At 42.8% G+C, this 13164-nt stretch overlaps 4 protein-coding genes across 4 annotated transcripts in view; 3 read left to right on the top strand and 1 right to left on the bottom strand.

Annotated features, from left to right (window-relative positions):
- The window catches only part of LOC131259837 (glucose-6-phosphate 1-dehydrogenase), a 285104-nt gene that overhangs the window by 116763 nt on the left and 155177 nt on the right, over positions 1-13164 (top strand). The window lies entirely within an intron of this gene.
- LOC131259831 (serendipity locus protein alpha-like) overlaps positions 1-13164 on the bottom strand; it is a 162050-nt gene that overhangs the window by 22765 nt on the left and 126121 nt on the right. The window lies entirely within an intron of this gene.
- LOC131265256 (esterase E4-like) lies at positions 5646-7669 on the top strand. Its single transcript, XM_058267521.1, has 5 exons — positions 5646-6008; positions 6087-6605; positions 6676-7053; positions 7122-7431; positions 7500-7669. The coding sequence occupies exons 1-5, from the start codon at positions 5646-5648 to the stop codon at positions 7667-7669; spliced, it is 1740 nt and encodes a 579-aa protein (XP_058123504.1).
- LOC131265245 (glutactin-like) lies at positions 11007-13058 on the top strand. Its single transcript, XM_058267510.1, has 5 exons — positions 11007-11372; positions 11460-11975; positions 12039-12413; positions 12485-12812; positions 12877-13058. Exons 1-5 carry the CDS (start codon positions 11007-11009, stop codon positions 13056-13058), a joined length of 1767 nt encoding a protein of 588 aa, XP_058123493.1.

Genomic DNA, 13164 nt, shown 5'->3' with positions numbered 1-13164 from the left:
ACTTCGCCGGATCACGCGCTAGGCGAAATCTGGCAACACCGCCTTGTTCCTTGGTTCCCCCACTACCACTTTGCTGCTGGGTGAGGCTTCCCCGACCGCTCAGTCTTGGCTGAGCAGCCGTCAACGATGGAGGTACCCCTCGCGTCAGCGTCCAAGTGCGAATTGCGTTCTGTAATACGTTTTTGAGTGCGAAAAAGGTGACACCTATTGAAATCCATCGTCAACTAGTTGAAGTTTACGGGGAGAAGTGTATGGACATAAAAAACGTGCGTAAGTGGAGCCGCGAGTTTAATTCCGGGCGCACTAATGTTCACGACGAGGAGAGAAGTGGCCGACCGTCGGTCTCGGATGCGATTGCTCAAGCAGTGGAGGCAGAAATGCTCAAAAACCGCCGTGCGACAATTAGGGACTTGGAAGAGAAGCTTGGAGGAGTGTGTAGCAGCGAAACAATCCGTCATATCCTTGTGAACAACTTGCAGTATCACAAAGTTTCTGCCCGATGGGTGCCGAAACAGCTGACCGAAGACCACATGAAGCGGCGCGTGGAACCTGCTCAAGAAATTTGGCTGGGACATCATCGATCACCCTCCCTATAGTCCCGACGTGGCCCCAAGTGACTACCACATGTTCCCCGCCCTGAAAAAACATCTCGGAGGGAAGAAGTTTGAAAGTGACGCGGAGGTTCAGAAAGAGGTCAACACCTGGCTGCGCGAGGCGAACGGAGAGTGGTATTCTGCCGGCATAGACAAGTTCATCGTGCGGATGCGCAAGGTGTTGAAAAAAAATGGCGATTATGTAGAAAAGTAGCCAAGACCTTGGCCTTTCCAACGGTGTATCGCTTTTTGTAAATAAATGTCATTTTCTATGAAAAAAAACATTGGAGACCTTACTTTATTGTCAGCCCTCGTAAGATTATAGCCATTGAAACAACACACTTCGTAGTTCAGAAACACATTGCATCGACATAACGCTGTATCAAGCTGGTGGCTCATCAAATCATCTGAATGTAGTCAACATTGGGCTAGAATAAACGTTGCCCATTGAGTGTTCGTGCTTGAAGACAAACATCTTTGTAAGCTTATGTCTCATGAAACCCTGTACAATCGGCAATCGAAGATTGAGATTAGGTGATCATGAGATAACGATGTGTTTTGCCAGCATTTTGTCAAAACCCAGAACAGAAAGTAAGCAGAATCTTTTGTTTTAGTTTTTTCGATTAGTCAATTTGCTCTTTGCTTGTAAAACTTCTCGACATTCATGTCTTTTTCGGTTTGAAGACGCTCGTTACGATTTTTTGCCCCATGTTGATAGATCCGTGGTTTTCGAAATAATTTTCTCTACGATATCTTATGCAAACTAATTGTACAGTTAAAAAGGAAGAAAAAGTGTATGATTGGCTACTGAATAAATAATACCAGAGTAAATAGACGAGTAGAAACTGTCTTGATGGAAATTGTGTGCCAAGTGGGTGTCGTATTACTCCCCAATGGGAAAACGCCCATACTACATAGAGTATGTGGCGCCTCCATCAGCACCACCTGTCTCCACAAGCACCAGGCGTCTCCATGCCCTTTGAATATTCCCTCTGCGTGCCTTGAAAGTGTTATACGGTCGATTTTCACACTACAATATTTTTTATCGATGCCATTTGCCACAGAAAGTATAAACTCAGATAAACCCAGATATAAACATGTTAATTAATTTAATTGATTTGAAAAATGATGTTGACACATAATGTAGCAACGCCGCGGTAAAATCCCAAATGAGGCCCACTCCTCGTCGCATCGTCGCCATGTTTTTCCATGTTTGCGCCAGAAGGTTATGTAATAGGTGGCATTAAAATTTTTGAATCGCCCGTACGACAAGGTATTAATGTTACTAGATACCTACAGTGACCGGCAGGAAAAAGTGCCCACTTCGAATTTTGTTGATTTTCGCTCAATATTTTTTTCTCAATCCAACTAAATATACTGCAAGTATTTTTCGTATATTGATCTACATATTTCATATAAGATCCACTAATGAGTAAGCGAAAACAAACACATTTTGATTTTGAGAAAATAATAATAAAAAAAAGTATCTAAAAAAACAGTGACAAGGAAAAGTGCCCACTTCAGTTATTCATTATTATACATAAAAATAAGAAATAATAAATGCATTTTGATATTTTATGTGTTCTCTTTTAGCTTTTACAACCTGCTGAAGGCGCTTTGGCATGCTTTCTACTAGGATTTTTAGTTTTTGGGGACTTTATTCTTCTCAAGCGCGCATTAGAGCTTCAAAATTGTCGTTTTTATTCGATACATCAGTTTTGTCCACCCTGGCATCGAGAACTGCCCACAAATTCTTAATCTCCGGGCTCTGAGGAGACCATTTCAACAGTTTTGTCCGACAAGACGGGAAGAAAGACTTCGTCTTCTTGGCAGTATGTCGAACTTGGCCCCGCCGGGCTGCGTGAAACTTGCCCCAGCCGGGAGAACGAACTTCTCTTCAAGGCCCGTCAGGATCAGTGAAATCTCCAGATTTTGTTGCAGGATGTTTATGTTTATGTTGTAATCTGTAATCTTAACACCGTTAATGTTCCCAAGGCTCCCCACTCCACTGGACGAAAAACAACCCCAGACCACCATATTGCCTCCTTCATGGCATACTCTGCCCTGGATGTGGCGAACCTGCAGCATTGCCTCCTTCGATCTGCACTGTATACGTTCATGCCATCTTCGATTAAAAAGTTCAAATTTTGATTCGTATGACCACAGAACCGTTATCCAGTAGTCTAGAGGCACAGCAGCATGTTCCTCAGCGAGCTTAAGACGCTTGGTCTTATTGGCCTTGCTGATATAAGGGCGCCTCCTATCAAATCTGCTCTTTAACTCGTATGCAACAAGCCGACGACGGATAATTCTTTCAAAAACTGATGGCTGAAGTATTTCTATGATCTCCCTGACAATTACTTTTGCATTTTTCTTGACCTCACGAATTATTTTAGCGTCCATGCGCGCATCTGTTTCGCGCTTGTCTCCTCTACGATGGCGAACCTCCACCGATCGGTGCGTTTAAAATGTAACTATGAATTTTCCTACCGCTGCGTTGTGGATTTCGTGCTTTGAATAAGTTACTTTAATGTAGATAAATGCCATAAAACATATTTTATGCTATTTAATTTCTTGTAACACTCAAATTAATGAGATACCTAAACCTAATATAAAAAATTGTATATTTACAACCAAACATGAGTTAAACACGTGATCATATGTTTATAAATGTCAGAAATAGTGCTAACAAACCTGAAAAATATGAAAACGCAATAAATTAGCCCTCAATACAAAACTTTATGCAAAACTCGAAATTTCAAAGTGGGCACTTTTCCTTGTCACTGTTTTTTTAGATACTTTTTTTAATTATTTTTTTCTCAAAATCAAAATATGTTTGTTTTCGCTTGCTCATTAGTTGATCTTATATGAAATATGTAAATCAATATACTAAAAATACTTGCAGTATATTTAGTTGGATTGAGAAAAAAATATTGAGCGAAAATCAACAAAATTCAAAGTGGGCACTTTTTCCTGCCGGTCACTGTATTTCCTGCTGCCCCTTCCGTCCCATGAAAAGTTCCATGAATTCCACTTCTTCGTTTTTTTTAGTTATTCGTAGTTTGGCAACCGATGTATCGTAGGTTCTGCCCTACTTGGTCCATCCACCGAGCTCGATGAGTTCCTCGTTGTTTCGTGCCGGGTGTTCCGCTCGATAATGCTGATGTCATCCGCGAATCCGGGGAATTGGAGAGAACGGGTGAAAATCATGCCACTGATGTCGAATCCTGCCCTCCTCATGACACCTTCAAGAGCGATGTTGAATAGAATGCAGGAGAGTCCATCACCTTGCCTCAGACCCCGGCGAGGTTCGAACAGATCCGACAGCATGTTCAAGATCAGCAACAGCAAATGTCCGCAGCCGATTCGTGTTTAGGCGTGGGGTAGGCCGGTGACGTAGTGTGTTGACAGTACAGATCTTCTGCCGTAGCTTCACCATGACCAGGAAGTGATCCGTGTCGACGTTTGCGCCCCTATAGGTACGCCGATGATGTCCGATAAGTGCCTTCCATCTATGAGAACGTGGTCTTACCCCCAACCACTTGTATACCCATAAAATCAGTATACAGCAGGGTAAAACAGAAAATAAGCAATTTACTTTGTGAGTAATAATTATTTAATAAAAGTAAAAATTAGGGGGTGCCCATGGCGCAGCGGTAGCGCGAGGAAACACCACACCACAGGTGTGGGATAGAATCCCGAGTCTGGCACCCTCCGGTACTACGAACGGCTGACCACCGATCTATAATATACCGTCTTTCGGTCACAAAAAACTCTCTTCGGAGAGAGGCTTTGTTCCACTTGGGGATGTCGTGCCACATAAAAAAAAGGGAGGATGGAGGGATCGACTTTTGCCCTTCCCTATTTATGTTGATGTAATTTGGACGCGATACGAGTTTGGGTTCCCGAAATATGCTCAAAATTGTGCCGCAGCACTCTGAACACGCACCAAAAAAACGAGCACACAGCACAATGTTTCATCATGTTCTGTAATTTATTTTGCATTTGCTTCGTTTTTTGGTGGTTGTATGGAGTTTTATGGCAAAAAAAGGAACGTCTTAGTGAGTTTTTTTTCGTTTTTGTCGTTATTCGCATAGCATCGTAGATGGCGATCGAACTGAGAGCAATCTCGATGTAATGTGAATAACGATAAAGACGAAAAACAGATACATAAATACATATCTCATTTAACATACATTATGTTTTTTTTAGTATGTTTATGGAAAAACTTTTATTTTAAAAATTTATTTTTTCATTTAATTTGTTGTCTTTGTAGCTATTCGCATAGCATTGTAGATGGCGGACGAACTGAGAGCAATGGATGTAATGCGAATAACTAGAATGACAAAAAACAGATCATAAATACATATTTCACTTAAAATAAATTATTTTTTTATTGTTTAGTACATTGACGGAAAATTGTTGTTTTGAAAAGTTATTTTTTCATTTAATTTATAATAGATATAGAATTCTTTATAGACGTTAAACGCGTTAAAAGAGCAACAGGAATCGTTAGTAATAAAGTTATTTTGTAATCTAAAAGATTTGAAAGTACAAAACACTAAAACCAAGAGAAAACCCATCGAACCATCTTTTGGGAAATTCCCCCGGGAGATAAGAAAGCCAATAGAACCGCCGCATCGTTTAACTGACATCTATAATCCTATTTCCGGTCGCACCGGTCAAAAGCCACGTGTATGTCCCGTTGATAAATCATCTGCACAATACGTATCTTTGACTTAGCATATCTAAATACTGGTTACTGATTAAAACGATCATGAGGAATCAGCATGTAACCGGTTCGCCGTGCATTATCTGATACGCTTAATATCTCATGCATCCGTTCAAAAATAATCTTAATAGGTGTTATCAATCATAATCGGTATCGGAAGGCGTCTTTTAGATACAGTTTGATTACTTGAGCACGCGTTCAAGTTGATTTCCCGATCGAATCGGTGCATATAAAAGGCATGACTCTTGCCGATTGTTTCAGTGAAGGGCACCACCCTACAGGTCAAGGTATCAAGCCGCATCAGGTTATACCCAGCAAAAATGCAAGGTTTCCAACGAAGCGATCTTTTCTTGCTCTTTGCGCTCTCGATTGCGATGATTTTGAGTTCGGCGTACGCCGACGATCACCGACCACCAATCGTAGGCATAAAAGGGCTTGGACTTGTCGAAGGCATCATGGGAGAGTCGGCCTGGACCGGGCGCCCAATCTATCAATTCTACAACATCAAGTACGCCGAAGCTCCAGTAGGAGATCTACGATTCCGCGCGCCAGTTAGCGTCCTCCCCTGGGAAGGAATCATGAATGCAACCGTTCCGGGTAGAGGTTGCCCACAGTCTCGAACCATCTCGACGGAGGATCCAGATGCAGAAGATTGTCTTACACTTTCGGTATACTCCAATGATGTAAGTACTCCGTCAATTACCTAGATTTGTCGATAAAAACCTGATTATTGTGCTGTCGCGTTTTGACGCTATGTTCAGCTTACGAAAAGCCGCCCAGTTATGCTGTATGTCCACGGTGGAGCATTCGTGGTCGGGTCGGCTGAGCGGTTCGGACCTGGTTTCTTGCTGGAAAGAGACATCGTTCTGGTTGTGATCCAGTACCGCCTGGGAACGCTTGGATTCCTCTCGACCGGCACGGAAGCCATTCCTGGCAATGCCGCCATGTATGATGTACTTGAGTCACTCGAGTGGGTATCGCGCCACATTCACAACTTTGGAGGAAACCCGAACGATGTGACGATCTTCGGCGAATCGGCTGGAGGACACGCGGTCTCGGCCATGCTGCATAGTCCTCGCGTTCGAGAAGGATTGTTCCATCGAGCCATCATTCAGTCAGGTACACTGTTCATGCCCTGGGTTACCTGTCAAAATCCTACCGAGGGTGCGTACGAGATCGCTCGCATCATCGGGTGTCCTATGACAAGTGCCGAGGAGATCGATAACTGTCTTAAACAGGCATCGGTGAAAGACCTTGTCCAGGCACAAGACGAACATAAAGTAAGTTGTTTAAAGTAATGTGTGAAGAGTACTATAAGTAACATTTGTGTTCATGTTCCCCATTATCTAGCGAATCGAATTCAGTTCTCCCGGCTATCCGAAGGTCAGTGGAGCTTGCATCACGATCGGAGGAGTCTTCGGAGAGGAAAGTTTTATGCCGGTACACCCTAAGGATTTGACAGTGCTGCGTAATGTTGATCTTATCGTCGGAATGAACTCCCAGGAGGGTCTTATATTCTTCAACGAATACTTCCGCTACGCCTTGGACTCGGTGCCTATCACCTGGGATTCGGCCTGGGAGTTCCTCGAGTTTGTCGAGACACTCAATATCAAATTCGGCTCTGGTGCGTTCGTAGATGCAGTGGTCGGATATGAGTTGTTGAGTAAAGTTAGCTGGGAGGAAATGGTGCGAGCCAACTTCTCTGAGCTGGTTCCTGTGTTGATCGATGTGAGTGAAGCCAGATTCATCGCTGGTAAAGTTGTGTCTCAGTTTTTAGTTTTCCTTAAAATGTATAGATCAGCGGAAATTTGGCACTGAAGTACGGCTCTGTAGAGGAAGCCAATCGCTTCGCCAAGGCTTATCCCGCCCAAGTTTACCTGTACAACTTCGACTACGTTGGACCTCCGTCTCCCGTCACCCCTGGCTTTCCTTATCCTTTCCCCAACACCGTTGGACACGGAGACGAGCTGAAGTTCCTCTTTCCGATGAACGAGTTGAACGAGGAGCATACGAAAATGGCCAACATTATGGTAGATCTTTGGACGTCGTTCGCCATCGCTGGCATACCGCAGGCAGAAAACGTGATCCCTTGGCCAACAGTTTCTCGTGCGTTCATTACTAACCTTTATTTTGATTGGTTTATCATATTTTAACCACTCCCTTCTTGCTTGCAGGACCCTTTGGGCCGTACCTCCGACTGGTTAATCCACCGGAACAGATGGAATATTTCGTTCAGGAATTCACTAACAGTGTGGAAAAGGCGAGGGAGGTGATTGAGGCTAGCGCATCGACATCCCCCTTTCTTTCGATGTGTCTCGATCTGACATCCAAGTGGCGTGCATAAATTTCAACGGACATTTCCAACCAAACCGTTGGATTACCCAATGGATTATGAAGTGAACAAAGGTTGCGAATCATCTATCCCTGTCAAATAAATTAATTATCAAGCATTACAAACAAGCACGTGTTATGGAGCTATTTGAGATAAGGAAATGAGCGAGATATGCATCGATACTGCAGACCCCCTTCGAGAATCGTTAATATGCGGCTTATCAATGATTTTTTAATGTATGATTTCCTTATCATAAATGTGGGTTGACCCGGTACATGTGAACGTTGTATGCATTTCGAGCGTAATCAATTATCCGGTTGTAACCGATAAGTGGTAATTGGTTGATTGAAGTTCCTACATCCTTCATCGGATGTTTCAGTTTACAAATCAAACTCTATCTGAGTGGAAATAAAGATTAGGTGTCCACAAATCACTCCATCAAACATTTATTGCTCTGGTCTCTTTGAACTTTGAGTACTCCAATACACACAGCATTTCCATATGTTAGGATCATCGGCATAAGAGGTGTGATAAAATATACGTATGTGAAAAGATAAAAATTTCATCTACCTTTTCACAGGTGTTGTTCTGCATTAAAGAGCCCAGGCCATATTCTAGTTAAGTTGAGATGCACTACAGTTGCCGGAATCAGTTACACGATCGTACTCCTTTTCCAAATCGATAAGCTTTCGCATTTCGCTTGCGGCTACAAACGGAATCCTTGTTAATTTCTTTTAAGGAGATTATTACACAATGTCTGAGGCTCACTGCATCCTCATGTTTTGCTTTAACTTTAAAAAGCCTTAGGGCAATAGATTTTCGAAACACCATGATTACCATGATATTACATTTATTTATGTATCTTTCTTAGACCTATTCCGTTTCTTCTTGCTTGGACAACCATCTGGACTACACCTCCGACTGGTTAACCCCAATATGAGAAGGCGAGAGACGTGATTTGAGCTAGCGCAATTACAACCCTTTTCTTTCAATGTGTCTCGATCTAGCGTCGGAATGGGCAATTGGTTATCAAACGTACAAAACTCGCAAATCGTTTATCCCAGTCAAAAAAATAATTGCAAAGCTGCTGTTTGAGATAAGGACATGATTGACATATGCTTCGATAATCAAGACCCCCTCGGATGACATTAGAGCCGATATAGTGATGCTTATCATTGAATTTTTAATCGATGATTTCCTTATCATAAATGTGGGCTGACCCGGTGCATGGGAACGTTGTATGCATTTCTAATGTTATCAATTATCCGGATGTAACCGATAAGTGGTAATTGGTTGATTGAAGTCTGGTTGTTTCAGTTTGAAATCAAACTCTACGTGAGTGGAAATAAAGATTAAGTCCACAAATCGTTCGATCGACAATTTTACTGGTTTGGACTTTATTCGATCCTCTATCTGTTTAGTCTCGAAAGGATTGGGTTGGTTAATCGTCACGGGCTCAAGTTTAATTGATATTGGTGAAGTTGGGGCTGTTAGTCCCGTCAGATGAAAACGAATTTATTTCAAGTATATGTTCAAGCAAACAGTACAATATTGTTTAATTGCAAAATATACATATTTTAAAAAATTGAAAAACGATTGCATTCCTTCAATGCGCTTACAACAGAGTTCTTGCAGCTCACCGTTTCCAATGAATGAAAATGATTTCTAAAACAAATCTTAAGGAGAAGCATACATAAGCTGGTTGATATGCATTCTTGAAAAAAAATGTATTCCAAATTATTCAAAATTTAATTTAATTTAATTTAATTAAATCCAGAGTAACTTGTTTTATAAATGAATCAAAACTAAGAGCACGGATAACTAACGATCATATTTGTTGTATCGAACTCAGATCGAATAAGAACAGGGAACTCTGATTTGATAAAAAAGAAATAGTTTCCTCTGCGAACTTAAATCCATTAATTAATAAAATATACCTGTTCTATTCTATTCGTAACATTCTCTTGATCTCTGCAATTCAGGTTTTTACATCGTTGCTGATTGTCACAGTAAACACCGTTGCTTTGTTTATTACTATAAACACTGCAACACATCTGTAATTTCATTGTGAAAGCTCTTGTAATTCATCAGATTTATTCGCTTGTCTCAAAAATCTGTATTTAATCCTCATACCTACTGCCATATGTCAGTATGATGTGAATCAATAGTGAGTATGACTTTCTTATAGAAATTGATTAAAATTTACGGTGGTTTAGTTCTCTTGCTCGATTGAAATTCAAAGTTAGTGAAACCACGTACACCAGTGATTTTGTCATTCAAACGAAAGCCAATACTAAATGTTCAAAACTTTCCTTGAATTGTTTCAAAGGGGTCGCGGGCCGCATGTTTGACACCTCTGGCGTAGAGAATCGATGCCACAGGGAATTAAAATTCTTGTTGGTAGCTTCCACTAATTTATCTAGTAGCGTGCGTGTCCGTAAAACCAAATCGAGGACGGTCGGTCATTCCCATTAAGGACTTACTAGAATTTTTCCCTTTACAGACGTGAATAGTCAACTCTCACGTTTAGGAGAGGGATCGGTCTCAGTTGGCATTCGAAACTGGAGGATATGGTCTCACGGTTTTTCCGAAAGCCCAGGTTATATATGTAGAATATTTAGAAAGCTAGCAAAGTACTTATACACGAAGTTCTAGGATGATGATGTCCAGAATCCAGCTCATCTATTTTTAATGTTTCGTTTTTTCAAGACGTACTCTGAATTGAACCTGCAAGTGACATCTTGTTGAACGTATTTAGCTGTGGTGCAATAATTTGCCAAAACGTCCGTGTGTGTGATGAATCGTATTACATATACTACACGTCTTTTACGTCATCGATAACGCTAGTAATTACCCACTCCGATTTCAAGCTTCATTTCCCTTGATTCTCTTATCCAGTATACCAAAAGTGGTGTTCAGATAAATTGATTGGCATTCAATGTGTCCGTTATCGGTCTTGGCACGCTTTTTGAAGTCCTCCATTCAGTGGCATTTTTGATGATTCAAAGGTCCGTCTAGGTCAGCACGTTAGCACTACGGTTTAAAACACATGTGAGGAAACTACTTGCCGGAGCGGAGCGGGGGTACGGAACTCGGAAGAACATAACCCCTGTGGTGTACTCTATCTATCAAATCTATGATAGGACCCCGCTACTGGAACGTCACACCAAATGTTGTAACTGTTTCTGGGTAATACAGATAACCAAGAACCAAGCTGGAGATACTGTAGAGTTTGTCTCAGTTTAGGTTATAAAAAGGCCGCGGGACAATCCTGTGGGCTGTTCAGTTACCGATTGCTCGTTGAGCAGTGTGCATCGGGTGTGTCTCTGAAAGGTATCGGTTAGCCGGCATGACGGTGCAGTGGATTTTGAACGGTTTGCTATCGACAGTGTTGCTGCTGTTGTTATCGCACGGCGGTGGACGTGTAAGTGGTCAACAGGCTACACCGATCGTGGTGATTGATGGGCTTGGCACGGTGCAAGGAACGCGTGGTCGCACGGCCTGGACCGATCGGGAAATCTACAAGTTTTACAACGTACGCTACGCCGAGGCACCTGTCGGACAGCAGCGATTCCGAAACCCTGTCCCCGCGCGACCGTGGAGCGGTGTGTATAATGCGGCAGCACCGGGTAGACCGTGTCCACAGATTGGGCTAAATGTTACCAATGACGTGGCCCCCGAGGACTGTCTTACACTTTCCGTGTTCACGGCCAACGTAAGTTGAAGTTTAAGGAAGACAAAACATGTCGAGTGATCTTGTCATTTTGCAGAGCGTTCTCAGAGTGTCCTATTTCTATTCTAGCCAACCGGCAGCAGTCCCGTGATGGTGTACATACATGGTGGTGCGTTTGTCATGGGTTCCGCGTCGGACTACGAACCGGACTACCTGCTGGAAAAGAACATCGTACTAGTGGTGTTACAATATCGCCTAGGACCGCTCGGATTCCTCTCCACCGGTACGGCAAACATTCCCGGAAATGTTGGCATGCTCGATATAATTCTGGCCCTTGAGTGGGTCTCACAGAACATCCGCTTCTTCGGCGGTGATAGCACACTCGTCACCGTTTTCGGGGAATCCGCTGGTGGTGCAGCGGTTTCCGCGTTGCTATATAGCCCGTTGGTGCGGAATGGTCTCTTCCAGCGGGCAATTGTTCAGTCGGGGTCCATATTTTCCCCCTGGGCTACGTGCCGATCGCCAAAGGATGGTGCGATGGATATCGCAAGGCGCGTAAACTGTGACCGACCGGTAGAAGCTATGGAAGACTGCTTAAGAGCCGTTCCAGCACGACGGTTAATGGAGGCATACGAGGAGCATAAGGTGATATAATTTTAACCCGGAAGTTTTAGGCCATTCTAAGAATCCACTTTCGATGTTCCACAGAACACTCAATTCGGTATTACAGGATATCCGGATGTATCTGGAGCGTGCATTGTAATCGGAGAAGCTTCGCCCTTTATGCCGAAACACCCGAAAACGATCGCACGGAGTTCTATTCGCAGCATGGAACTGATGGCTGGAACCACCTCTCAAGAGGGATTAATGTTCTGGGAAGGTGTATACCGTTACGGCCTGTCGTACAAGCCGGATACCATGGAGACATCATGGGACCTGCTGCAGCTAATCGACACCATCAACGAGCGATTCGGAGCAAGTTCCAACGATGGAGCGCATATGTGGCATCAGATTTTCGATACATTCCAAACGACGGAGCTGGATCGTGTCAATTATACCGAGCTTCTTCCTGGACTTGTTGATGTATGTTTTTTTTTAACACACCATATAAAGACAGATATCGTGGTTAAATGTCTAAAACTTTCCCCAATCAGATTTGTGGTAACCTTGCGATCAAGGCACCGGTCCTGCAAGACATCACCCGATATTCACGCGCCAACCCAGGGAAAGTATTTTTGTACAGCTTCGACTACAGTGGAATATCTTCGATGTACAACTTTTCTGCCTCGGAAGACTTCCAGTATCCATATCCTAACAATTCGTTCCATGCGGAAGACCTGTTCTACCTGTTTCCCCTCGGGCAACGCCTCAATGAGCCAGATTCCGAAATGGCGAAGATGATGGTTGATCTCTGGACTTCATTTGCCAGTAGCGGAAAACCGTCAGCCACACGGCTGAACATCAGCTGGGATCCTGTAGCAAGTGAGAGTCGCCGAACATTTCTTTTTGATCTTCCCAATATTAAGTTTTCAACGGATCGTTTCAGATTTTTATGGCCCGTACCTTAAGATAAACAACGGGTGTTCGGTGAATAACAATTATTTTGATGAATTCACGGCATCTACAGAGAGAGTAAGGCAACAGCGATCTGAGGCATCATTTTTCATTCTTTCAAAAACGATTGCCTTAATTGCAATTTTACTTGGGGTTATTAAAACTCTATTGTAAGTATAGTAACAGATAAACACCATTTTGCAGCTATGCTTGAAAATACATGGTAACACATCGTAATAATAAATCTGTGTATTCGAACTCTGAGTAAAGGAATCCGAAA

The sequence above is a fragment of the Anopheles coustani genome, chromosome 3 (genome assembly GCF_943734705.1).
Source record: "Anopheles coustani chromosome 3, idAnoCousDA_361_x.2, whole genome shotgun sequence".
Classification (NCBI taxonomy): Eukaryota; Metazoa; Arthropoda; class Insecta; order Diptera; family Culicidae; genus Anopheles; species Anopheles coustani.
The sequence above is the reverse complement of the archived record's forward strand: the minus strand, read 5'-3'. Positions and strand labels throughout refer to the sequence as shown.